We start from the raw sequence: 26501 nt of genomic DNA, 5'->3' as shown, positions 1-26501 counted from the left end.
TGTTTTGGAAATAAACAGCGAGAACTTATTCAAGGTCCTAATTTTATGTTTATTATTACCTATTTACGAACCCTCGCGCCACACGTTAGCTATTCCTAAAATATTACATAGGTGTCTTTGATAAAATGCATAAGTAGAAGTACATAACGACGGTGGAATAGTCAATTTAATTAGTGCACTGTCGTAGTTGAATTAGTGTTCGGCTCTCGTCTGGAATGCACACGGCTGCACATTAATTCGCTTCCAGTGAGCTGTTAATGGGTTAGATAGTCTTAGTACATTACATTAGTCTACTAGAATGAATGTGACTTCAGACCATATTAAAGCAATAAATATAATAAAAATAATAAAACAATGATTGACATCAATACAATATATTTTTACACTAATACTGTACACATCCTTGAACTACAAAGAAAAGATTTAAAAGCCTTTTTTCAACGTTTATTTATAATCTATTCAACATACAACATCGAGTAACATACAGGTTGATTACATTTCTTATTTTTTTTCATATTTAAATTTTAAATTATCGTAGCGAATTCTCAACACTTGGAATGGTACCGAGCTGATTTCTCATACAATAAATTACTTGGCAAAAAAATTGCACTTTGACATTTCATTTTCTGCGCCTTGCTGTGTTTTTTTTTAATTAAGTCGGCTCCAAGAAAACCTGCCTACATACGCTTGTTACAATGATCTGTCAAATTAATATACAATTTTTTTTTAAATAAAGGTGATCAAATTAAGTTAATTAGGCGTAAATTATGTATTAAATACAATAATTTGCTTAATTTAAGCGGTAGTTGATGTGGAGTTCGGGTTTGATGTCATACACCAGATTCAAGACGTCTTTGATGACCTGGAATAAAACATTTGAAAATTTAAAACAAAAGAACTATGTAATTCGACTCTGGCAATAATGGCAACACAAGAAGCTATTTACCAATATTGAAAAAAAACCTATGTATTTGAACAGTTCTGTCTTTGAGTCAAAAATATCTTTGGTGTTTTTTCATTGAAATAAAAAACTTATAACACAGAATAATCTAAATAACAACATACCGCCTCCTTCTGTGTTTGGACCATTTTGTTCATCTCTTCGATCTTAACTTTGGTCTCGGCATCGATCTTGGCCGCAACACCTTCCCTGGTACCCATGTGCTAAAAAAATAATAATGACGTATTCAACTTTTCAGGATGTTAATAAGAAACATTTATCCATTGTTATTATTTTTTCTATTTTTGCTTTCACGAAAAAAAAAATTTTTATTGCTCACAGCCCACATGGTGTTAAGTGGTTACTGGAGCCCATAGACATCTACAACATAAATGCGCCATCCACCTTGAGATATAAGTTCTAAGATCTCAGTATAGTTACAACGACTGCCCGACCCTTCAAACCGAAACGCATTACTGATTCACGGCAGAAATAGGCAGGGCGGTGGTACCTACCCGCGCGGACTCACAAGAGGTCCTACCACCAGTAAATATGTAGTGATTGTTATGAGAGAGCTGTCTTAGTTTCAAATGATTCTTTAGTATCTGTATAAATTACAAAGTCTCTTCAGTGACTCATCAACTCATCTTGTAAATGAGATCAACAAAGTTCTTTCATGTTGTTAGCATAGTGAAATAATACACACACATTGGTGGTAATAAAGATAATTATGAATTTTGTACCAAAAATACAATTAATTCTTATGATTTTATAGACGTAAGATTTAAAACATATTATTATGCAAATGAGGAGTACAAATTCTAGATAGTAAAGAAAATACCAGGGAAGAAAGCTCATTTCAGACTAGGATGTTTTAACAATATACATTGGGTTATTCAAGAAAAGAGCATATTCTTATCTATCTGAAGGGTAGGCAACGCACTGGCGCAAACGCTGGTGACCGTGGGCGGCGGTGAATCACTTACCATCAGGTGACCCGTCTTGCTCGTTTGCCTCTTAGTTGTTATAAAAAAAAAAAAAACTAAAATGGACTGGAATAAACATGAAATTTATTTGTAGCTCAAACTGAACCTAATATAACAGAAAAAGAGAAAAAATGTTATAATTACATTTTTTTAATCAAGTATCTAGTCATAAAAATCCTTTATAATGCCTAAAAATCTTTTAAATCATACACTAGATAAATCAAGGTACTGATGATTGTAATGGCTTGGAAGGGGACTATCAGATAATTTTGATCAAGTGTTTTGTACATTGACAATTTTGTACATAAGAAAAAATTGATTTTATAATTTAGTAGTATATTGAGGATACTAGGATGAGAAGGTTGCATAATCATAAAATGATCCAAATACACTGTCACATTAATCCTCTGAGCTGAAATAATGTACTCCTAATACAGGATTTACTGAGCGAGTGTACAAGAGACAGAAAAATATAACTCATGTAATGCAAATGGCAAGACGAATCAAAGTGGAGTGTTATCTAACATATTTTTCAATACATTACGATAATCCCACACTACACAACTGGCCTTTAGTAATAATCTAGAATTGTTAAAACAAAAAATGGTGGATTTCTGAGACACCACAATATGAATGTTGCAATCTACAAGACTGATTACAAAGATCAATAAAGAATAATTGTTAAGTAGTTACTGGCACCTATAAATAAGATAACTTGAAACCATGAAAGATGCAATTAAAAGTCCCAGCACAAATGTTAAAGCTGCCTCCTCTTTATTCGAGCATAATATAATAATACTAGCTTTTGCAGTGACTTCGTCCGCGCAGAATAGTTCACAAATAATGCTTTATTTTAGAACAAATTTGGTTAGCATAAAAAACGTAAGTGATATAGTAAGCCAACCTTAACATATAGACATATGCTGTAACAGACTTTTTTTAGATATTTTAAAGGGGAACAATTCTCTCATACGGAAACTCTCAAAAGGAAAAAAATAGATTTTGAAACATTCTTTATTGGTGCTCCGCTTGTATTGGTCTTAGGGTGATGTTATATAGCCTATAGCCTTCCTCAATAAATGGGCTATCTAACACTGAAAGAATTTTTCAAATTGGACCAGTAGTTCCTGAGATTAGCACGTTCAAATAAACAAACTCTTCAGCTTTATAATTTTAGAATAGATAATATAGAAAAATATCGACGCTTGAAAGGCAAACGTGACTAAGCGACAATGCGTGAACTTTACAGTAGACTAATTTAAAGTTGAAATACCTGAAAACAAATTTTATTTTAACGAATCTAGCTGTAGTAGAATCTAGCTAGTAGCTGTAGGATTGAAATGATTTTAATAGACCTAGAAATATATATTTTTTGCGCATCGAATATGGTTATTGCCTATCATTTATGTACAAAGCAGTTATTGTCGCTTAGTCACGTTTGCCTTTCAAGCGTCGATATTATTTAACCTAATTTGCTGGGGATTGACAATTTTACAGTAGAGTTACAGTGGACTTTTTGTGAATGTTTACATACCTTGGCTTCAAATTCTTTGAACTGCCTTTCACGCTCCTGTCTGTACTTTTCAACTTCATCTTGAGCCTCCTCCTTGGCCTGCTTTAGGCGTTTCGCTTTTCCTGTTATAAAAACATTTCATTTTTATACCTTTTCTTACAACATTAACATAATCATTTTTTGGTAAAAACTATAGACTTCTTTTTGTTTATTTTTTTATTCTATTTGTCTGGTGAATTTATGTCATATCAAAAAGTGTATCATTTAAGTAAAGAAGGTGCCCTTAAATTAAATAACCAATTAAAGGTTATTTTGTAATAGTATATGATGCCTAAGATGTGATTCTGTATTAAAACAATTGGACGAGAGGCTAACAATATTAATAGAAATTTGAAAATTTCATAATTTCTGTATTTAGTCATAACTAAATGGTATCTGATGTAATTTTGCAGAGATAACTCAAACCCCAGAAATGCTCAAAATAAGTTATAGATTGAGTATTTTTAGAGATTACTCCTAATTCATCAACATTCAAGATTTAATGAAACTAAACGAAATTATGTTAGTTTGTAGTTCCTTTTTTATGTCTTATATGAGTGACGGCCAACCTAATTTACGCTTATCTGCTTCGCGGGAATAATAATCAGGATGGTGGAATTTCAAGTAAGCTAAGTCCAATTAATCGGGTGAGACAACTTTTCATCATCATATCATCATTTGCCCCACTGTCGTTGTATTGGTGTTAGGAATATCATTTTAGTATTTTACAACAATTAAGATTGGTTACTCGTCAAGTTTCATTTTCATAATCAATGAAGAATAGGATTGTGAGCTCTGTAATATCGATGATTTGAATTAAATCATGTGACGACCATGGATTCTGCTCAAAATATGAATTTTGATTATTTTAAACACATAGGAAGTAAAAAGTTAATAGAATATTACATGTTACTACAGATCATAGGACAAGGATATATGTTTTTTTCCCAAGAAACAGCAAAGGGCGTAATGTGATTAAAACTACGAAACGAAAACTTACGCTTCCTTGCCTCGCTGACTTTCTCCGCAGCGCGTTTTTCAGCAGCTAGAAGCTGTTGGATTCCTTGGGTCTGACTCGCCATATCGAAAACACACAAAAACTATGTAGACCAAGACCGAGTACGAGAACCGAGACACGAATCAATAAAGCGATATGAAGAGTCGTGACGAAAGTCATATGATTTAATTAGTTATGTATGTTGTCGCAAGTGGCGCTACAGTCAGCTCGTGGTCTGAATGTTTTGCGTATAACGGAGTGTGATGTTGATTCCACAATTAAAATTTCCATTTTATATTTGTTTGTTTTTTCGTAAACTCTTTTCTAAGATATTCATAATATAGTGATTATTTCCTCTTCTTTTTTATATCATGCAAAGTAAGTGTGAATGATTTTTTTTTTCTTACTATCAACACAAGAATCAATGATAACGGAACGTACCTATAACTGGACTGTACGATCAAAGCTTCTTCCAAATTCTCACAGATGTCACTAAAAGCAAGAAAGCAAATAAAATGACAAAAGTGCATAGATTATACACTTAATATATTTGAGAACAAAAGTGTATCTACCTACCTATGTATTTAAATATTTTAATTTATATTTTCTTAATCTATGAATTGGCCTACAAGGCATGATGATAAAAATATCAATAATTTTGCTTTTTACCGCTCTGTAAATTATCAGCCATTTTTTCAAAATTTTGTCTTAAAAATCTCCTTTTTCATGTCGAGTTTATTTATTTTCTCATATTGATGTTTACATACTTAAACTTTGTGAAAGGAAAAGTATAATGGAGAGGAATGAATTAATCTTGATTTATCTGAGCTATTTATCAATGGGATGAAATAGATTGAATTAAAATTAAATTATGATGAAATGTAATCATGCCCCTAGTAAGATTGTGGGAATATACTGAGGCTTTAGTAAACGTTTTGAAAGAACTCGCCTGGCCACGTCCTGCAACTTAGTTTCTTTTTCTCACATTTTGTGAAGAAGGAAAAACAATTCTATAAGTTCCACAAACTGGGCAAAACTGTATAAATTTTACTGCAACATTGTCGTATTTTTTGAATTTTTTAAACGAGCAGACGCAGGCGACTTAACGAAATTCGTGGATAACGGGACTAACGGAAGCCATAGACATCGTTGCAGTATGTATGCTACCTTGAGATATGAGTTCGATGTTTAAATTGTATTTTATAACGGCTATATACTTCTTATTTAAAATAGACCAAATAGTGGACATACCCATATGGACTTTTAAACAATGTCCTACCAATGATTAAACAGTTCAATATATTTGTCACTCTCTATTGGATTTTCCGTGCATCTGTCTCTTTCTTATTCACAGCCCCAAGAGAAATAGCAAATGCAATTTTGTTTCTACCAATTTCAAATCAACTATACATGATCAAAACAAATGTTTGCCGTCTCAGCATACATTGCGTGTGCTATATGACGCTTTTAAAATTGTTTCAAACGAATCCAACAATGGTTCTGTTTTAAAAATATCGTGTAGGCTGGCACAGAAAGCGTTCCCCGCATAGAGACGTCACGATTTTCTTTATCATTTCGGTGGTAAACTTAACGTAGTATGGCCGTCGCTTGGAAGTATTCGCAGTTTTACTTCCACAAAGAATACGCGATAAACATTTCACAGAGCGAATTAAGAAGGACTTTTTTAAATAAATATTTTGCGCGTGTGAGATAAACAATTGTAACGTGTGTTAAATTCATTAACGAAAATATCTTGCGACCTGATTTATTAAATTTTACGTATTTTCGTTCGAAATGTTGACCAAAATGTGGTTAGTCAGTCAACCTAATTCTGTGATCTTGGAAATCAAGGTGGACCCAAATGCGATTGGTCAAGAGTGCCTTGAGAAGGTAAGAGAGAATATTATATTTTAAGATTTTATTTGTTATCTTCATCAAAAAGTTTCATGTGGGATCGTGATGTGTGATCACACTTTTGTTTACATTAACTTGCTTTTGTCTCCAAACCAACAACGAGTATTATATTTATTTGATTTCTAACTATAATACAGCTAACGATTTTAAATGAAATTTCACTAATACAATTACGAACTTGAACTTTTTTAAACATAAATGTAAATTAGACAATAAAAAATAACTGAAGCTGCATTATTTATATACACGAAAGAGCAACAATTACCTGTAAAAAAGGATTTGTAGTCTCTTATCGTTAACACGGTACAAATCGTTTGCACGATGGCTCTACGTCACTGTTACCTTGCGGACTTTGGACCCGGCACGGCATGCTGTGATTTGAACACGCTACACCTTCGTGACGGCGAGTAGCACAACTGAAAAGTCACAGGTTTTATGTAACGCTCAAATTATGATTGTTAAGATGGTCATGGTTTTCAGATTGTTATTTCTTTCTACGTGTATCTGAAATATGCAATTGTGAATTTTGGCGTCAGAATTTTCATTATTCGTTGGCGTCATTCCAGACAGTATTTGTATGCGTTTTGCATTTAGGACAGTCTACTAATAAAATAGCTTGTTTAATTAGTCAGTTTCACTGAAATACGTGCATGGAAACAGCGAATCGCCCAAAAATAAGTGCTCAGAAAACAATATTTAACGATTGTATAAATATAATATAAAATAATACAAGATTTAAGAGCACGCCCAAGATGACGTAAAGGGAAGCCATGAAAAAGGCGTAAAAGTACCGTCGTGTCTAACATTGACTTGATTTTTGACATTGAATGCCTAAAGATTAAATTATACTCGTATAGATGAATTAACCGCATTAAAACTATCTAACATAAATACAAACAACAATACTCCGTGTAACCAACCACGGAGTGTTATTCAAAGATATTGCATAAAGCCTCAAACTCAAATGAAAACTTCGTGTTAGCGACAAAATTGCCTTTGGCCTTAAATTAATGGATTACGCTGTATGATTACGAAATTTCAAAGTGTATTTCACAATGCCAGATAGCGACTTAATATGATTTACCGTACAGAAATATATCATCACCCTTAAAGCCGATGCGGACGGAGTTATTCACGCGTCTCATGCACCGGTGATTGTATACACAGTCCAAAGTCCAAACGTTCTACAACAGCTGTGAACTCTCTACCGTGGACGGGCGCACGTGCACGTTGCGTGATCGGCAAGACCGAAACCATTCATTCGTTAAGTTGCTTTAGGTTATGTGCCAAGAACAATAAAGTTCAAATTTACTTAAACGATGTTCGAATTTGATTTTGGAACTGCAGTTCCATATTCAAACGTTATTTTTCATTTATGGCCGGCCATTGTTATTCGTTACGATCCTTTGTTGTTACTAGATTCGGTTTTTGAAATGGCGGCCTTTATTTAATGAATTTATTTTAAAAGTACAATGGATTTGATGGTTCAATTAAATACAGGCAACACGTAAATCAACAAATTACAGAAGGCGCCAGTTTGCCATCGCTTACGTCCTCAGCCAATGGTAATAAGCTATAGCCTAATCTCTGTCCATGAAATCTATTACGCAACATAAAAGCATCGATATGAATGTAGTATGTGTTCCTTCCTGGAAACAGCCTCGCAAACCTGATTTATACCGCCATTAGCATACAGTCGTGTCGACCAGGAAACGTTCAACGTAAACCTTGTGTTGACTGAAATATACTGAACATATAAAAACTGGGATTTCGTGCAAATAGATCCACCTCATCATGTTTTGCATTCAATTCATTAAAGTCTCATATGCGCTACTGGGGTTAGGGCGTCCTGTGACCCAGCATGGATAGGCACCGGTGGTATCAGATATTTGGTGAATTTAAAAAAAATTACCCTGAAGCAGTAATGCGTTCCGGTTTGAAGAGTGGGGCGGTCGTTGTACTATTAAACTGAGACTTAGAACCTATGTCTCAAGGTGGGTGGCGGCATTTACGCTATTGATTGCCATGAGCTACGCTAACTACTTAACAGCAAGTGGGCCTAAGCAATAAAATTGTGATGTTTCAATAACTATTTTTCTAGAACGTTGTTTATCTGAATGTGTCAGGCAAAACGTATGTGCCAATATCACTGACCAAAAGCATTACGATTTAGTCGAATACAAAGTTGTGTCACCAACGAATTTAACAAAGTGTTGCTTCATAACGCATACGGTTCAAACTTCGGATCTATATTTAACTTGAAACATGCATGTATGAGCAACGTGACCGGAATGAGGTTAACAGAACTAATTGCAATTTTTTTATAGTCTGGACCAAGTACATATTAACAGTGAGATAAGAATGTATGAATATGAGCGACATCTTCCTCAGTTTGACTCTTGAGAGGTTGTAATCGTCATGCGGTGTCTAATACTACATGAAATGAGCGATATATGCTATGCTATAAGTGGAAAATAGTATTAACGAACACAATCCGACAGCTCAACATCAAACGCGAAACTGAACTCTAAGAAAACATCTCACAATGATATGATACTCTTGTACGGCATTTTGAGGTTCAATTCTAATTGTAGTGTGCATGACTCACGTTTTGGAGAAATAACTAAGGAACCTTCTATTCAATCAATCATCGATTTAAAAAAATTACGTATTTTTCAAACACAAAATAAGAGAACCGTTGTTGATGACAAAATTATGAAGTATCTAGTTCCCTAAATTCCCTGCCTTCTATCTTGTGTTTGTTTTAATAATCGAGATGATTCGAGAAGGATAACCTAACATAACCTAAAAATAGTACTTACATGTATATTATAGAGGTACAATTACACAGGGAGTGTGGCTGGCACTAAAAAATTAACCAGCTATACAATTTACACTTTTAACGTTTCAAGATCAAATTTCTTCGCTCTAGTCTAGGCTGATCAAAGTTTGCGTCATCGATTAACATTATAAAATTGAGAATAATTCCTAGCTGACCATCAATTAGCCTGAATTTCTGATCGCGCGAATGTATACGATACTAAACCGAAATGTTTTGGGCTTCATCGTTGATTTGTTCAGCGAAATTGGTACAGCGGACTTTGCACCGTGACATCATATGGCCTTTGGTAACCGATCATTGTTATGTATCCTTCGACTTGTACCGTCGTCAATACTGAACGGATGTCTAGGTGCGATTGTAATATCTTTTTTAATTTTTATTATATTGAAATTGAACGACATCTCACGTCTCCAGTAGTCATTAAGGAATGAAATTTCGCGTTAGTATTATAATGGTTGTGACGTGCAAATACCCGATCCTGCGGACCGAGCGGTAAACAGTCACCGTCGCCCTTAGTATGTCGTTTCGGATCTTCCAGATCCACTACTTCAAGCACCGGTCATCGTTCTCATCGAACCCGTCATTTGCGACGAAGGTATCGGCGAGGAAAAAAACCTTTAGACACAGCTCACTGAGTCTCTCGCCGGATCTTCTCAGTGGGTCGCGTATCCGATCCGATGGTAGGTTGTGAAGCACGGCTCTTGCTAGGGTTCGTGTTAGCAATTTCGTCAGGTTAGAGCCCCGTGAGCTCACCTACTCGCCCGGTTAATCGGGGACCCCTTGACTTCACCAGAATAGGTAGAAAAAAAATGAAAAAAAAATGACGTGCACTATACATAGGCTCTAACTGATGGAAGTCTGTTAGAGATGCATTGGTGGCAAAACTAATCGATTCAAACCGCCTGCCAAGGTAAACTAGAAAATGTTTATCCTAATAGTTATGTTTCTTTAAACTTTCACCCAGCTGATACTTTCATGCCGGTTTCTCCTTCGGGTAGTATCTTTAAGTCAGTTATTAATGGCTTAGCTGTCACCAATTTTCCAACCAACAATTGACTGTTATAAGTTTCGATCACAATTCATGTTCTTGTTGATTAACTATGCACTTGTAAATTACTTACTTTAAGTACCTTTCTACAATAGTATTATTTAACAGATCATTAAACATAGATAGAGAATTTTCGTCTTACACACTTTTTAATGACTTTGTTAATTACAATTAGCTGGCAACCTGAAAACCTTTAAACCCTTGCAACGTGTAGGTGATTTGGAAAAACCATCAGCTTCATACAGAGAGATGCTAACACACACACACACATTTGTCACATTAACGCATTAAAATATTTGTTCGGGTCTAAATAGCACTCGGCGAGTTTTTAGTTAGTAGATCCAGGTATGGATATGTATGGATATATCAATTTTATAAGCGCGAATTACGTTTTTAAGTCGATTGACATTTGCATACCAGTTTTTGCAGTAAGTACATGACCGTCACAATTTGTTGCGAACCCGAAGTTTGTAGAGAAGTGCTCACTGTTCACATTACATTCGTCATTTATTGACATTGTTCTGTGTGCGGCATTGTTCGGTGTCCTAGCGGCAAACTTAGGCGAACGTTTTGCATACAAATTTGAGTTAACTTTTACTCTATCGAGAACGTTAAAAAAACTCGCACTAAGCATACTGGATATTGACTTCGGTGGAGGCAATATCTACTCGATTTATTAAGATAAAGCCACTTTTTTCTTTAAGCCCTTAGATACATTTGTGTGTGACTGAGAGCACGGCTGTTTGCCGTGATTGTCAACCTTGGCTTACATGCAGGCCATTATCGTATCGGCTTCACCACAACGAAGCCATCCAACTGATGATTGGCTCTTTGCACTTAATAATAAAAATTTAACGGAATGCCAAACATAAAAGTAACTTCGAGTGGTTTCACGAAGTACGAACTAATATTTATAATTAGATAAAAATACTTTTAAAAAGGCATTATTCAAATTAAGAAGAAAAGAACCTGGTGTGATGAAAACAAAAAAAAAATTAATATTAATTTAGGATCTATGTCGACATTCGTTGAATTTATTATAAAAAAAATAGCAGGGTTTTTACGTCTTGTTTTTGTTCATCAACCGCGTAGTAACTTGAACATGTAACATGTGGACTTTGGAACTATTATATTCTTTTTATGCACGCTGACTCACAAGAATACCGTAAAACTATTAAGTTCGTGACGTGTGATTCCTGTGAAATAAATGTAAAGAGAAAATCTTAATCATAATGAGAGATAAATCTACAATTCTCACAATATTTTATCAAATTACTACTAGGTATTATCAATTAGTATAAAGTTCATTAGAGCAAAGTTTATCTGTATTGATGACGGTTAATGTTTGTAGTATGACAATTGAGGTCTAGAATACTGAAAAGTGGAACTATTTTTACCAGACAACTATTTTCCCTTACCTACCTTAGCATTGGTGGCTTAGGGCGCTATTCCAGCTCTCGCAGACGGGTAGGTGAGCTCACGGACTCAACCTGAGAGAATTTGCTAACACTAGCCCTAGCAAGAGTAGTGCTTCGCAGAATCTACCACCGGATCGGAATCGCGACTCACTGAGAAAACCCGGCGAGGAACTCAGTGGGCAGCAAAGCTTACAGACATCACAACGAATACCGCAGCTTTCAACAATGGCTATTGTACCAGAAAGCTAGATGACTTTTAGCAGGAATTGGCCTGACGCTGCGACCAGTCCTTGCGGGCCCAGAGCGCACAACAACCATCGCACATTTGCAAATATGTTACAATCTCCTGTACCAGCAGAACAGAATTGATAACATTCATAATCATAAATTATTCAAATAGAACACTTAACTAACTTAAAAGTCGAAAAACATTACCTTATAAATATGCACACGATTTTACAATCCATCAGCGGCCGTGTAATACGGCTTTACTGGTGGTAGGACCTCTTGTGAGTCCGCACGGGTAGGTACCACCACCCCGCCTATTTCTGCCGTGAAGCAGTAATGCGTTTCGGTTTGAAGGACGGGGCAGCCGTTGTAACTATACTGAGACCTTAGAACTTATATCTCAAGGTGGGTGGCGCATTTACGTTGTAGATGTCTATAAACTCCAGTAACCACTTAACACCAGATGGGCTGTGAGCTCGTCCACCCATCTAAACAAAAAAAAATAAAAAAATGTTCAGACCTATGATATTGAACGTATGTTTCCAACTCTTCGATAACATTTTATATTATTGTGTCATACAGATACGCCTAATGCCGAACACCAAAGATAATTACGGGTAAATTAAAAACATATTGTATTTTAACGTGGAACAACTTTGTATGGCATTCAAACAGAAAACTTTGTAGTAGAAGAACGATACTCGTCGGGTTATCTATCGACCTTATGGGTTATCAAAGTTTATATTATTAATATGAATGAAAAATATTCATATCTCCATTTTAACATTAAACTTGACACTAAAACGAATACATTGTGACCTCTAGTGTGCCCATCAAAGTATCTGGCCAAGCGCATTGTGTATATCGTATCCCGATCGTTATTAGAAACTATAGTTTATAAATTGTTGTTATATTTACTAATTTTAATAATATCGATGTAGAGTAAGAGGTAGACCTAAGAAGGAATGGATGGATTGCGTGAAAGACGATATGTGTAAGAGGGGAGTGAGCGAAGAAATAGTATATGATAGAGGAGTATGGAAGGAGAAAACATGTTGCGCCGACCCCAGGTGACTGGGAGAAGGGCAGGAGAATGAATGATATCCATGTAATATTAAATTTTTACGACTACGGTTCTATTTTGTTGTCTGTTAGTTACATATTTTCGTAATTGAATCGATTTCTGAACAGGTGATGGCAGAGAGCTTTATGAGTACGCACTGGTAGGTACCATCATTCTGCCCATATTTTCCGAGGAGCAGTAACGCTATACTCTGGAACTGAGACTTAGAACTTACTTCTCAAGTTGGGTAGCGGCATTTACGTCGTTGATGTCCATGGGCTCCCGTTACCACTTAACACGAGGTGGGCCGTAAGGTCGTTCCCCTTTCTAAGCAAAATAAGAACAACTCTCATGAACACATGAAGTGTACATGTTTTTCAGAAGAAAAGTGCAACAAGGTCCAAAACTCAAATCTCTGCTAAGCACGCTGAGCCTCCAGCGCTGCTTATCTAACACCCACTACCTGAAGGTAGCAAGCAGAGCAACAGTCAAAACCCTACCTAATTATTCTGCTACCGGGAGTGCCCGCACCCAAATATACGCTCAATCTATACTAATATATAAATCTACAGTGGTTTTTACGGATGTTCCGTTATAACTACTGAACATGCATCCGATTGACTTGAAACTTGGTATCCATGTAGAAAATACACGTACTTAATGGATAGGCTAATATTTATATGAGTGTTGGACTCCCTACACCAGTTGCGGGGGCGTTAATGATGAGAATCTTTGTGGGGGTGAGAAATAATATTGTTAATTTTAAATGCCCAGCGAAGCGGGCGGCTACAGCTAGTAATTTATGAAGCTGACTTTAATACTTAATTACACTTTATAGCATAATCAAATGACCTTAATGCCGGTCATGTAATCTAATCTGACGCCATTTTAACAAAAAATTTCGTTGGTTCAAATTGTATTTATATTTGTATATAATTATTAATGTGGGAATATAATATTAAATATGAATTAATTCGATAATTAATTATAAAATTGTGAGATAAATCGTAATCTCCCTTTATTTTAATGGTCAAGTTGAAAGTTAATAAAAATAAACAAGTAAATCCATTGTTATTAAATAATCCGTCTTTATTAAAAATAAACAAAAGTTATTCATGGTCGCTCATAATATTTTAGACTTCGCTGGGCATTTAAAATTAACATTATTATTTATTGTCATTATTATTAGGGAGTCCAATACTTATATAAATATTAGCCCATTCATTAAGTACATGTATTTTCTACATGGATACCAAGTTTCAAGTCAATCGGATGCACGGTTTAGTAGTTATAACGGAACATCCGTAGATTTATATTATAGCTGACCCGACAGACTTCGTAGTGCCTCAATCGATAAATAAAAGACCTAAACTTTTGTATAAAATAAACTTAAAGCAAACAAAAGGAATCCGTCCGACGGAGGACACATCAAAGGAAAAACAAAATTGTTATCTTTATTTCATTCCGAACATTTTCATATTTATCTACCTTCTAAACCTTCTCTGGACATCCACAAATAATTCAAGATCAAAATTAGCCAAATCGGTTCAGCCGTTCTCGAGTTTTAGCGAGACTAACGAACAGCAATACATTTTTATATATGGAGTACAGATGACAAAACAAGTAAAGAAACAAAATGCATTATTTGGTTATATTCCTACACACATTACCTACGCTACGTCGATCACGTATGCCTCAACGTAACCGGTCCGCCTTCGCTCGTCTATATTATGCATCAGATGCAGCGCTGCAGTACCTATAAAAGTTTGTCTTCAAATGACATAATTTGAGATGTTTTTGAGACCATATCGAGGGGTGTTTACTATGACTATTTTTTAATTTTTATTGCTTAGATTCCGGTGTTAAGTGGTTACTGGAGCCCATAGATATCTACAACGAAAATGCGCCACCCACCTTGAGATATAAGTTCTAAGGTCTCAGTATAGTTACTACGGCTGCCTTACCCTTCAAACCGAAACGCATTACACGGCAGAAAATAGGCGAAAGCGGTGGTCCATACCCGTGCAGACTCAGAAGAGGTCCTACCACAGGTATTTTTGCTAAATTTTAACCTTTAAATGGGTCTTCTGTAAAGTTGCAAAAATGACGCTTAAATTACTTACATACCATATGTTTTTCAATTTTTGAATGCGCCTAATAGCCATCTACTACCGTTCTATTTTTTGAAGGTACCCACATTACTCGCTCCGAATTATGAACTTGTATGTATGAACGAAAGTAATGGAATCCTTAAACTCATTTTTCATCTACCATGGTTGTATCATCGAAGTAGGTACAATGCAAAACTTTCCCTTTCCTTAATTAGCTAGTAATGTAAATTGCATTGTAAATTTCGGCATCTGTGTACATAAACATACACACTTCTATGTGTATTATAATCAGGTAACCGTAACACAAGTAAATTGAGGGCTGATAAATCCGTAAACTTTAAATTGACTTCGTGTAAAAGTGACGACATCTGGCCATCTCTCTCCCACACCAGCTCCGTAATAGCTAAGTCGTGACGACCATCACGTGTATCCTTTTGTCTGTTAATTCAACAAATACTCACATGACTATTGAAATGCAACTTTGAACTGATTTAAATTAATTTTTATGACTACAACACTATTACCTAAGATAAAAATTTAATTCGAAACATCAGAAATTAAAATATAAAAAAAAACCGATATCAAATCGTAGGAGTACTTTAAAATATGTTTAATATTATTTCTATTATATTATTATATTAATACTATTACTACGAGTATTATATATTAATATTGTTTCCGACTCGCGAAACTGAAGTGTCATTCAATAAATTATAATAAAATTATTCTTTCCATTTTAAATTTTACAGAAGAAAACTTTTAACATTAAATTTTATGGTCGTACCTATTCGAATGATGGTGGGCCATAAATGCACATGTACCCGTGAAAGCAAGTAAACCAAAGTAAACATACCCACATGATTTTTCCATACAAGCTAGTCGACTTTCGACCGCAGGCGATACTGGTCCTTACAGTTTGAGCTGAAGGCTTACAATGTCTCGCGCCTATTAAGTCAGCTCACGTCCACGCGTTCACAGCGTGCTGCACTGGAACACTGCCAACTTACGGACTCATACGTGTCATTGGCCGGTATAAGAAATAATATACAATTTTACGAGACCTATTATTGTTATTAGCGTAAGACAAGGCAATGGCATAGCGGTAACCTAAATATCTCCGAGGACGCTTCGACCTGTTGCCTCAAAAGTTACGCTTCCCAGGGCTAATAAAAAAAAACTAAAACACCGGAATTTTTTAAAAATCTGAATAAACATTTTAAAGTTATATAAAAATAAACCACAACTATATTTGAACAATAATGCGGTCTGCACTTCGTGTGCATATGACGAAAATTCAATTAATTATTGATAAATAATAATTGGGATCAATGTACGACCTAATATCGACACATAATTATTAAAAAACTTCGATAGTGCTGTGACCGATTACAAGCCAATGACGTCACAGCTTACTTTAACAAAAAAAACAACAAATTGATTATTTTTATCTGACATATGGAATACAGATAAAACAGCTTTATGATTTAAAAAGGATTTTTGTTGCCATATTATCAAAAATTAAATTTATAAATACTGATTAATGTATTATGACGTAAACAGAGAATTGATTAAGCGTATCCGGCCGAAGCCTGTCACTGCTAGGGGTATTTCATTAGCCATATATATAAAAGCAAAATTATAATTTGCGTAATTACTGGTGGTAGGACCTCTTGTGAGTCCGCGCGCGTAGGTACCACCACCCTGCCTATTTCTGCCGTGAAGCAGTAATGCGTTTCGGTTTGAAGGGTGGGGCAGCCGTTGTACTGTTAAAAGTGAGACCTTACAACTCGTGTCTCAAGGTGGGTGGCGGCATTTACATTGTATATGTCTATGGGCTCCGATAACCAGTTAAGATCAGGTGGGCCGTGAGCTCGTCCACCCATCCAAGAAATAAAAAAAAGAAAGCAAAATACCATTCATTCATCCATAGATCTCAAAAATCCGGTCACGCTGTGTATAAAATTTTCACATGGATACTCTTTTTCCGACTCTCACTAATAATATATTTTCATCTACCAATCCATCTATATGCATATCTAAAGTTGCCACGATAATCGCTGCTGTTGGATAGGCAGTTTATGAACCAGAAAGTGATACAAGCAACTCTTTATCCCGGAAAAATGCAACGTTTTATATTTTTCTTAAATTGAATGTGAGCGAAGCCTCGGACCGCTTATTCTTAACATTGGTAAAGTGCATTAAAGATTGTGCTTAATCTTATATGAGTCGACTATTATCAAAGCCGGCAATCTGACTTTTGGATAATTATTGGTAAATCAGAAAAACGAATTATTGACTTTGTATTCCATTGGCAGTCACAAAACTCTTCGGAACGACATCTTAGATAAATAACAGGCTAACTATTAACCTTTATTTAATGCAGGTTTTGAACCGTATTCTTTGAAGGAGACGATTATATTCAAATCAATCTGTATTGACATATCAATAACATTTTTTTGTCCAAATGCACAGATTGCCACCTTTGATAATAGACGACTCATATGTAAAATTCTCGTGTCACAATGTTAGTTACCATACTCCTCTGAAACGGTTTGACCGATTTTTATGAAATTTTATATGCACGTTCAGTAAGTAGGTCTGAGAATCGGCTACTATCTATTTTTCATACCCCTAAGTGATAAGGGTTGTCCGTTCACCCCTAACATTTATTTTTTAATTTTTGGACAATTTTTTTTTTGTTATAATGAGGCATTATGTGGTTGAATAATTTCTACACTAGAAATTCCCTAAAAATCTTGTATATGGCAAAACAACGTATGCCGGGTCAGCTGGTAATGTATGTGGGACATTTCGTTTAACCAAATAACTCATAAACACAACCTCACTAAGTTTGAGGAGGAGGATGACGGATTCTGCGAAGCGCTGCTATTGTTTAGGACCGGACCTTCCAGCCAGAGCGTAGCTAAGAAAGTCGCTTAGGCTACCAGCAAGTAGGTACGGAAAAAAGCAAATGAGTAATTGAGTTTTAAGACTTAGTTATTTAATCAGTCAGGTCGTTTTATATATATGTAACCTCTATACGAATTATCTTAAAAGAGGTTAATTTGTTATAAAGATGACATAAATGAAAATTTGAATACTGAAAGATTAGAAAGAACATAAGAAATATAAAAAACATTTTTGTTAATTGTAAAATATAAAAAAACATAAAAAAGTGGTGGCTTTAAATGTTGTTTCTCTTTATAAGAGCAACTCAATTTGTGCTATAGTTTTACTAAGATAAACTGTATTTTGATGTAAATAAAATAATACATTATATATGTAACGCATATGAGACTTGACCCCATGTCTCAAGGTGGGAGCTAGCATTCAATGTTTTCGATGTCTATGACCCACATAGGTTCATCACCATATTATTCGGAAGCTAGTCCACCCACCTAGTAAAATAAAAAAATTATAATAAAACGTGTAAATAATGAAGGTTACATTGGGCGGCTTAAATAAGAATGCAAAATAAACTTGTATTAGGTATTTGAAAAGATACGCAACAAAGACAAAAATGGCGCGTACTAAATTCAAAATGGCCGCCATGTTTTCGCGAAGTAACATGACCCAAGGATGCTAATAGTTTAAATGTTACGTAATTTTTTTGCGCAGTGGCTTTTATTTGATCGCAGTATTTATAATTTGTACGCTATTTTCAGAAGATAATATTTTTCATTTATGTAAATGTAGAAGGTGTTTATAATTGAGTAGGTATACGTTTTATTTTTTTCGCCATTAATGACTTCATCGGCTGGTGGCTGCTGTACCGCTGATTTTCGATCGCAGTAATTGTTTTTGTTACACACATGTCGCATTCGAGATGTGAATGAAACTTGTTCTCCAGTCGTATTTATGTACCCAAAAAAAAACTAGCTTGGGGCCAGTAGTTTTTTTTTTTTATATTTGTAAATAGCATTTAATTTTATTAGCATATTTTCCTCATATATTTCATTTGTATAAAAAAGACAACCTTAATGACACATTAAGAATATTTGAGGTTTAGAATCACTAAACAGATACTAAATATTACTGATATTACTAAGTAAAAATCTGTCCAGAATAAGGATTGTTTCGGGCATGTTTTAGAACACATCAAAGCCATGACTTCTAATCGATCGATATCTTCGAAGTATTGAAATAACGAATAATTTTCTTCAAATCGATCGATCGCGCCGGTGGAGAGGGTGACTCCTAAATGGGTGTACATTGCGCCTCCCACCAGCACTTATGTAGCCAAAAAATCCGCTGGGTCGTATAAAGGAGCTTGTATGAATGTGGAGGACAACCCTGATTATGTTTCAGGGAGAAGTTATTCATGCGATCCGGTTTAAAGAGGCCATTAAAAATAAAACTGTAACTTTCTAACTTTCATGTCTCAAAGTAAGCACTTAAATTGTTTTCTTAACCTTGAGCCGTGCACATCGACGGCCACTATATGGCAGTAAAAAAGAGATATGATAAAAGTTAGTCCTCGCAAAGATACATTATATCATCTGAATCCAAAACTATTACCAACCAGACCCTCCGACTAAAACTCACAACTACTCAAGCTAAATAGATTTGCCGTAATTAATAACATACCGGTTTCTTCTAAGCGAGATGAAAACATTTAATTTCAACACATAGCCATTGGAACCGTAATGTCGGAAGTGGTAGTTAAACGCAAACAATAATCACTCTTGTTGTGTGACGTGTAGGTAAAATGTATCTTAAACAAACGTCTGATGAATCTTATTTACAAGTTGAATGATAAAGTAGTGCATCGGACTTAGAGTACCCTATGTCAGTTATTCGTACTGAAATAAACATTCCTATTGAATGTCCATGAGTCGATAAATTTGCAAGTATAATGGGAATGGCGCCAAGGCGGAATCATAAAAAATAAGATTTTATAACTATCCCGATTCCCTGTGGTGAGTGGTCTCGAAATGCCAACTGCTATAAATAAATACTACATATATTGGTCACCTTATTTGCGTAGTAAACTGTTTCGTTCTCGACATGCGAACTAGCCCATAGACACGGCCCACTGAGTTTCTCTCCGGATCTTCTCCGGATCGGTAGATTCAGCGAAGCACTGCTATTGCTAGGGCCAGTGTTAGCAATCTCTCAGGTTGAGGCCATGTGCTCATCTATCAGTCCACGTGTAATTTTATAGCCCCTTAGGTTACCAACGATTAAGTAGAGAAACAGTTTCTTTCAAATTCAAAATATTTATTGATAAGATGTTAGTAATCTATATCACCGGTTACAAGAATAACAACAATCCCGATAAGAACCGGACCTGAAAGTTCGTCGTGGTTATCTTTTTAAAAAACATTATTTTAATTTAAGCACACAAAAATTGCCGAGCAAAACTGCGGGAGGTTTGAAATCTCTTTAATGATAAAATATGCGTTAAAACAGTTGTTAAAACGAAACAAACCAGTACCTACCAAGTTGATAGTTTTGAAACTTTTGTAAAATTCTCATATTTAAACCGTAGCATATTTAAAACGTAGATTTAAACGATTTAAATTTACTGGTGGTAGGATCTCTGTGAGTCCGCGCGGGTGGGTACCACCACCCCGCCTATTTCTGCCGTGAAGCAGTAATGCGTTTCGGTTTGAAGGGTGGGGTAGCCGTTGTAACTATACTGAGACCTTAGAACTTATATCTCAAGGTGGGTGGCGCATTTACATTGTAGATGTCTATGGGCTCTAGTAACCACTTAACACCAGGTGGGCTGTGACCTCGTCCACCCATCTAAGCAATAAAAAAAAAAAACCGTTCTCTCTCTCGAGTTATTTTTTCTCTGTTCTAAGAAAAACCAACCTTTATCTTGTACCACTTTGTTTAATGATATGTTCAGGATTGAACTTGTTGATGGATTGATTGAACTGTACAAGTCCCAAAAATCACGACTATGATATCCTTAAATTAGCCTTCAGTCTTTCTCTTCTTGGTTGTGTTCTTCATTTCTGAAGGTCGTGCCCAGCGTGAATAATTTATGCGTTCATTTGCATTCAATTTTACATGTTTTCACTGGCATGGTTCATGACACCCGCGCAGTATATGACAAGTTGTATCTGCGGTCACTACAATAGCATCATTATGCACTTGGGTTCTTTTTTACTATCGATAACGTGGGCAGATTAATTTATGCCGCATGATAACTGATTACCACGAATAAAACTGTATTACAATTTAATTTCTGTAATACATTTTATAAACTTTTACAAGATTCGTCCTGCCGTTATACACAAATATGTAATTTGAAATTTAGTAAGAATGAAATGCGTTGAAATTTCAGACATACTACTGAAATTTTAGATAATGCGGACCTTCTCTGGAGAGAGAATGTGTTCACCGTGCAATCTTTTGTTCCCTAAGACACAGTAGTGACACAATATGCGCATGTGGGTATCTTCTTCCTCTTCTAAATACTTGCATATGCATACTACATCAGCAGCAAGGTCTAATATGTTGTCCTGTGGACCAATACAGCTATTAACTAAGATATTAACCAAGTATTCTTCACAATTACTACTGATTTATTCTTTACAAACATACTGTTCCATAACCATCCTTATCACAAAACATAATATGTGCACACCACACACCTTATCTCATAAAGTTTCAGTAAACAAATTTCAACATTAATAATGTTGTTTTTGTGTTTTTCAGGATTTCAAGGTTTTCTTTAATGTCGATAAAATCAAAGAAATCAATACTTTAGTTAGCCACTGCGTAATTCTTGGTTGTAGTACAAACATGTTTTTGTATTCACGAATAACTGAACGGTCTGCAGAATGTTAACTGCCACACTACAAAACTCCATTACTCTTGAAACATCTACAATCTACATAGTTGACGGCATCTCGTTAACCGCTAAACCAAATGCCGCATGGAGGTATCTACATCTATAATAGTGCTCCTTCGACGCTAGCCTCAGAATTTGACGAATTAACGCGATTTATACACAAGAAAGAAAGAAAGAAATCATTTATTCCCTAAGCATAGTGAAAATGAGTTATTACATAAGTTAAAAGCAGCGTGTATGAATTTACCATTCATTCATCCATAATTCAACTAATAATTAAAAAATTCATTTATTTTCAATGTCGTCCCTAAGAAAATCATTTATGTGATAATCATTTGCACTAATAAGATTTTCTTTTAGTTTTTTAGCAAGGCTAGAGAGTCGCACATGACAGGATATCCTGCTGGATACTGAATCAAGGAGAAAAAAAAAAAAAAAAAAAAAAAAAAAAAACATACGCAAACGCGATCGCCTTGAGCCGAATAATTCCTGAAAATAAAAAGCACATGACATAGACATCACAACGTGAATAGCGTTATACACCATGAGACATGAGGTCTATTTCTTTTCAATCAACAATCATTGCCGTCAAACAATAAATAACGGCTCGAAATAAACTCCAAATATTACGACCAGCATTTCAGCTTAAATACATTATTCATTCGACTTCGGCAATAGTAGCTTTATACGCTGTATCTAATTTGAGGTGTTTATGAATGCTCACAGTTGGCAGCTTGTTATAAAGTTGCTAGCTGTTACTTGTGGCTTCGCCCGCATAGTCAAGGAAGTGTCTCAGTTTCCCCTAGCCCGGCGGCGCTGACATGGTCTCTCTAGATCATCAGCTTAGGTAGGAAAAAAAAACAACAAAGTGTAGTTTCCCGTGGGAATTAGATGTTTTTCGCTATAAAATATATCCTGTCACGACGTGAAAAAAGGATAAACAAACAAACACACTTTCACATTTATAATATTAGTATGGATTAAATTATTAATGCGGGCATAAGATTTCGTGGTCGCAATCCAGTACGCTGGTCCGACCAAAAACCGCACCACTCCGGATACCACAGTCTACGATGCCATACACACCGCCGAGAGCAGACGAAGATGGTCACGACCCTCCGACATGAGGAATGCGACTCAAGAAGGAGGTGGATTAAATTAGCGACCATCGCAATTCTCGTCCGCTGGCGCAGATGGAACAACAACGCCCAACCAACTCACGTAATTGAATATGTATCGTGACCTATAACATCACCGTTACAGAATAATTTAGTTATTGTTCCGAACTAATGGTTCTTCCTACAATCAATTTTGTATCTAAATTAAACGTTACGCAAACGCCATTAAAACCAAACAATCTTTTGTTATCAAACCCAAAATAGTTTTAGTGTGCAAAAATTACGAAGATATGTTCTACAACTTTTCCGCCCTCCCCTTTCTTTTCGACACTCTCAAATTGTCAGGTTAGTGGAATATACACTTTTTAGCGTGTAATTAACTCACCCTACTTTAATCTGACGCGCTCGAGATTTTCTGATGATCGATTTTTTTTTACGAATCTGATCCTTTATTCTTGACGCGCGGCCCTATATATGGGGCTCATATTTGGTGGAGGTACTCAAACGGGTACAAGGTATCCCCCTGTATATTAATCTGCCGCGCTTTAGTAAATCCCGAAATCCCCGTTTGGGCTCCCCTACTATTATAAGTCGCATAGTGAGCCTACACGACTAAAGGTCTGCCCAGTTATACCGAGATTTTTTTTCCTACCAAAGCTTATGGTCTTGAGAGACCATTTCAGCGTAGCCTTAACTAGTAGGTGAGCTCACGGAACTCAAACTGGACGACGTTGCTAACACTAACCTTAGCAAGAGCAGTGCTTCGCAGAATCTACTAACGGATCGGAAACGCGACCCACCAGAAGATCCAGCGAGAAACTCAGTGGGCTCACCGAAAACCAGGATGTCTGTTGGCTCACGTAACCGCTTTTGTCCACCGATCTTGAGTAATAAAAAAATATATCAATTACCTAATAGATTAAAAATTGTTTAACGTTGACTGCCGTGTACGTCAGCGGTGCCCTAATGGTGGTGGCGGTGGCGCACTAAAGTAATTATGTCGATTTCTGTCTTCGTTCTTCTTACTAAGGCGCCGGAATATCTACTAGACTCTAGGAAAGACGAAAGATACTAAGATACATACATTAAAAACAAAAGAAGATAAAGTTAGGAAATTCCGGTGCTTAGTAACAGAAATCGACCTAATTACTTCATTGCGTCACGTGGGGCACGGGTGACCTACACGACTATTAAAGGGTTAAAGAATGGACCACTATATAGGAAAATCGCAGTCTTTGCACTGCACGTATTCTTAAATACGTGACGTCATAATTCGATATACACCTTTATTATTATTCGACACCTCACAACAATACTCATATAAGGCTTGTTTTTGTAAATAGAAAATTCTCGTATTATTATTGTGTACACGGGTTATCCATTATAATCGATTGTAAACATAATGAATGCATTAGCACTTGAAGGTTATTCCACAACAAACAAATGTTCCACGTGCATTTTAAAGTAGTCAATGAACTGCCCCCCGAAAACACAAACTTGAGTGGGGCATTTTAAATCTTCCAAGACTTCGAATACATATGTATTTATGTGCATTACCATCATTTGTGTGCATACATTGGTAGGCAGCGACTTGGCTCTGCCCCTGGCATTGCTGACGTCCGCGGGCGACGGTAACCACTCACCATCAGATGGGCCGTATGCTTGTCTACCTACCATGGCAATAAAGAAAGCGTGAGTTTGTTAAGTATTTGTATATTAACTTCGAGATTAAAACCTGGATACGTATTAAAATATTCTTACACTATAGGTGCAGTTTTCGTTGCAAGGATAACGTGATTCTTATATCCTGGCAACTAGTTAATTGGTAAATCAAATAATTCCATTAAAATATAGCGCGATTCAACCGCCAGCGCCATCATTAGTTAAATAAATCAAATATACGATGAACATGTAAATTAGAAACACAATTCACAAATATTCTGGTATCATAATATTTGTTTATCGCTGTTTGTTCGTTTGATAAGACGTATGCTGGTTTGTTGCTCGCTTGATAATGGATTATCTGTTGAATTTTAATACGCACACACACACACACATAATATACAGGTAGAAAAATATTAAGCGTTATATATATTTTTTAAATCAACATGCCGAATGTAGTTGTGTTCCCATGCAAAGATATGTTACCGAGGGAAATAACCTTAAAAATGTATAAGGTCATAATCGACCGTGACGCCAGCAATATGTTTAAAAAAATTGTGTTTGAATCTTCTGGAGCGTTGAAATTTGTAGGACTGTATTATTATAGTTTGCTTAGTGCGAGTTTTTTAACTTCACGATCGCGTAAAAGTTAACTCAATTTTGTATGGAGTTGTAACAGCGCCTCTAGCAGCAAACAAAGGGAAGCTGTTTCAACTCCATACAAATTTGAGTTAACGCGATCGAGAAGTTAAAAAACTCGCACTAAGCTCATTCTCTATGTACTTCAAACTCATATGTCGAAATACGACTTCTTCTTTTCTGAGCCAATCTATTTAAAAAAAAAGGAGCCGTCACGGGACGCCTAGCTGATGTGAAACATCGACATTATTTTGTAAAAGTAATATGCAGAAAAGAACAGATTGTGATAGGAACTAAATATGTCATAATGATAAAATAAAATATTACGATAAAATAATTTGTTTTCAAGTAAAACACAGGTTATGTGTACTGTAGTAAGCAACACTGTATACACTACGGAGTATACACTATAGGTATCCGAGCTCAGTGTAGCGAGAGAGATGGCTTAACGCCGGATCGAGTGGGAGAGAATCGCACAGTCGATTGCCCATGGCGACGCGTCGCCACGGCATGCGTCGCCACGCGAGAAATCGGTTTTACGTGCGGCTATAGATGTTTCACATCAAAAACCACCTCAATTATTACCATAGAAAAATCGTTTTTGATTTCATGTTGCTAAATTGAAGTACACATTAAAATCAAAACAACAAAACGATCTAATATTAGTGTCCGTGTCTTGTATACTTTAGTGCCCTTGTTTCAAAGGAGTCGTTACGTCACCCCCCAAGATAACCGGCTTCCTTTGTTCGAAGTTCGAAACGTTGCGACTACGAATTATCTTCGTTGTTTGTTCGTCGAAGGTTTTGTTTTAATAAAATAAATTAGTGTTCTTTTTTTAAAAACAATACATAAGTATATGTTTTTTTTTTTAATTAAAATGTACGGAGCCTAATTCGTTATCGATATATTCATACGTGAAGCAAAAGTTTGTATCCCTTTTTACGAAAATTGCGCGGACGGAGGAGTATGAAATTTTCCACACTTATAGAGAATATAGAGAAGAAGTGCACAATGCTAATTTTTTTAATTTAAACTAATTAAATCAATAAAGAAAACATTACACACACTACATACCATGTATTTGACGCACACACGCATGCATACTATTTATTGTCAAACTTTTTTTCTTGACGTCTGTGGTCAAATTGAGAATAGATTAAATATTGTTTGTCTTT

The 26501-nt window shown here is 35.7% G+C and overlaps 2 protein-coding genes across 8 annotated transcripts in view; one reads left to right on the top strand and one right to left on the bottom strand.

Moving 5' to 3' along the window:
- Positions 1–358: 358 nt before the first annotated feature.
- LOC692985 (vacuolar ATP synthase subunit G) lies at positions 359–16023 on the bottom strand. Of its 7 annotated transcripts, none has more exons than XM_062674201.1 (6): positions 15953–16023; positions 6732–6805; positions 4479–4967; positions 3461–3561; positions 1066–1164; positions 359–862 (listed from the first exon to the last, which is right to left on the bottom strand). In XM_062674201.1, the coding sequence occupies exons 3-6, from the start codon at positions 4558–4560 to the stop codon at positions 791–793; spliced, it is 354 nt and encodes a 117-aa protein (XP_062530185.1). In that variant the 5' UTR covers positions 4561–4967; positions 6732–6805; positions 15953–16023; the 3' UTR covers positions 359–790.
- Positions 5921–26501, top strand: part of LOC101741011 (E3 ubiquitin-protein ligase MYLIP) — a 34627-nt gene continuing 14046 nt past the window's right edge. Inside the window, exon 1 of the mRNA XM_004926892.4 lies at positions 5921–6365. Within this exon, the coding sequence (XP_004926949.2) occupies positions 6270–6365 (96 nt within the window). The 5' untranslated portion in view covers positions 5921–6269. The remainder of the gene's footprint in view (positions 6366–26501) is intronic.

Source organism: Bombyx mori, chromosome 20 (genome assembly GCF_030269925.1).
Source record: "Bombyx mori chromosome 20, ASM3026992v2".
Lineage (NCBI taxonomy): Eukaryota > Metazoa > Arthropoda > Insecta > Lepidoptera > Bombycidae > Bombyx > Bombyx mori.
This window is presented reverse-complemented; position numbering and strand designations above follow the sequence as displayed.

What these genes read in the sequence shown, in the direction of transcription:
- LOC692985 (XM_062674201.1), bottom strand. Translation starts at nt 4,560, where the DNA reads ATGGCGAGTCAGACCCAAGGAATCCAACAGCTTCTAGCTGCTGAAAAA. An exon ending in AGTCAGCGAGGCAAGGAAGC is followed by an intron (nt 3,562 to 4,478) that starts GTAAGTTTTCGT and finishes TTTTTATAACAG; the next exon opens with GAAAAGCGAAACGCCTAAAG. An exon ending in TCCAAACACAGAAGGAGGCG is followed by an intron (nt 863 to 1,065) that starts GTATGTTGTTAT and finishes GTTTTATTCCAG; the next exon opens with GTCATCAAAGACGTCTTGAA.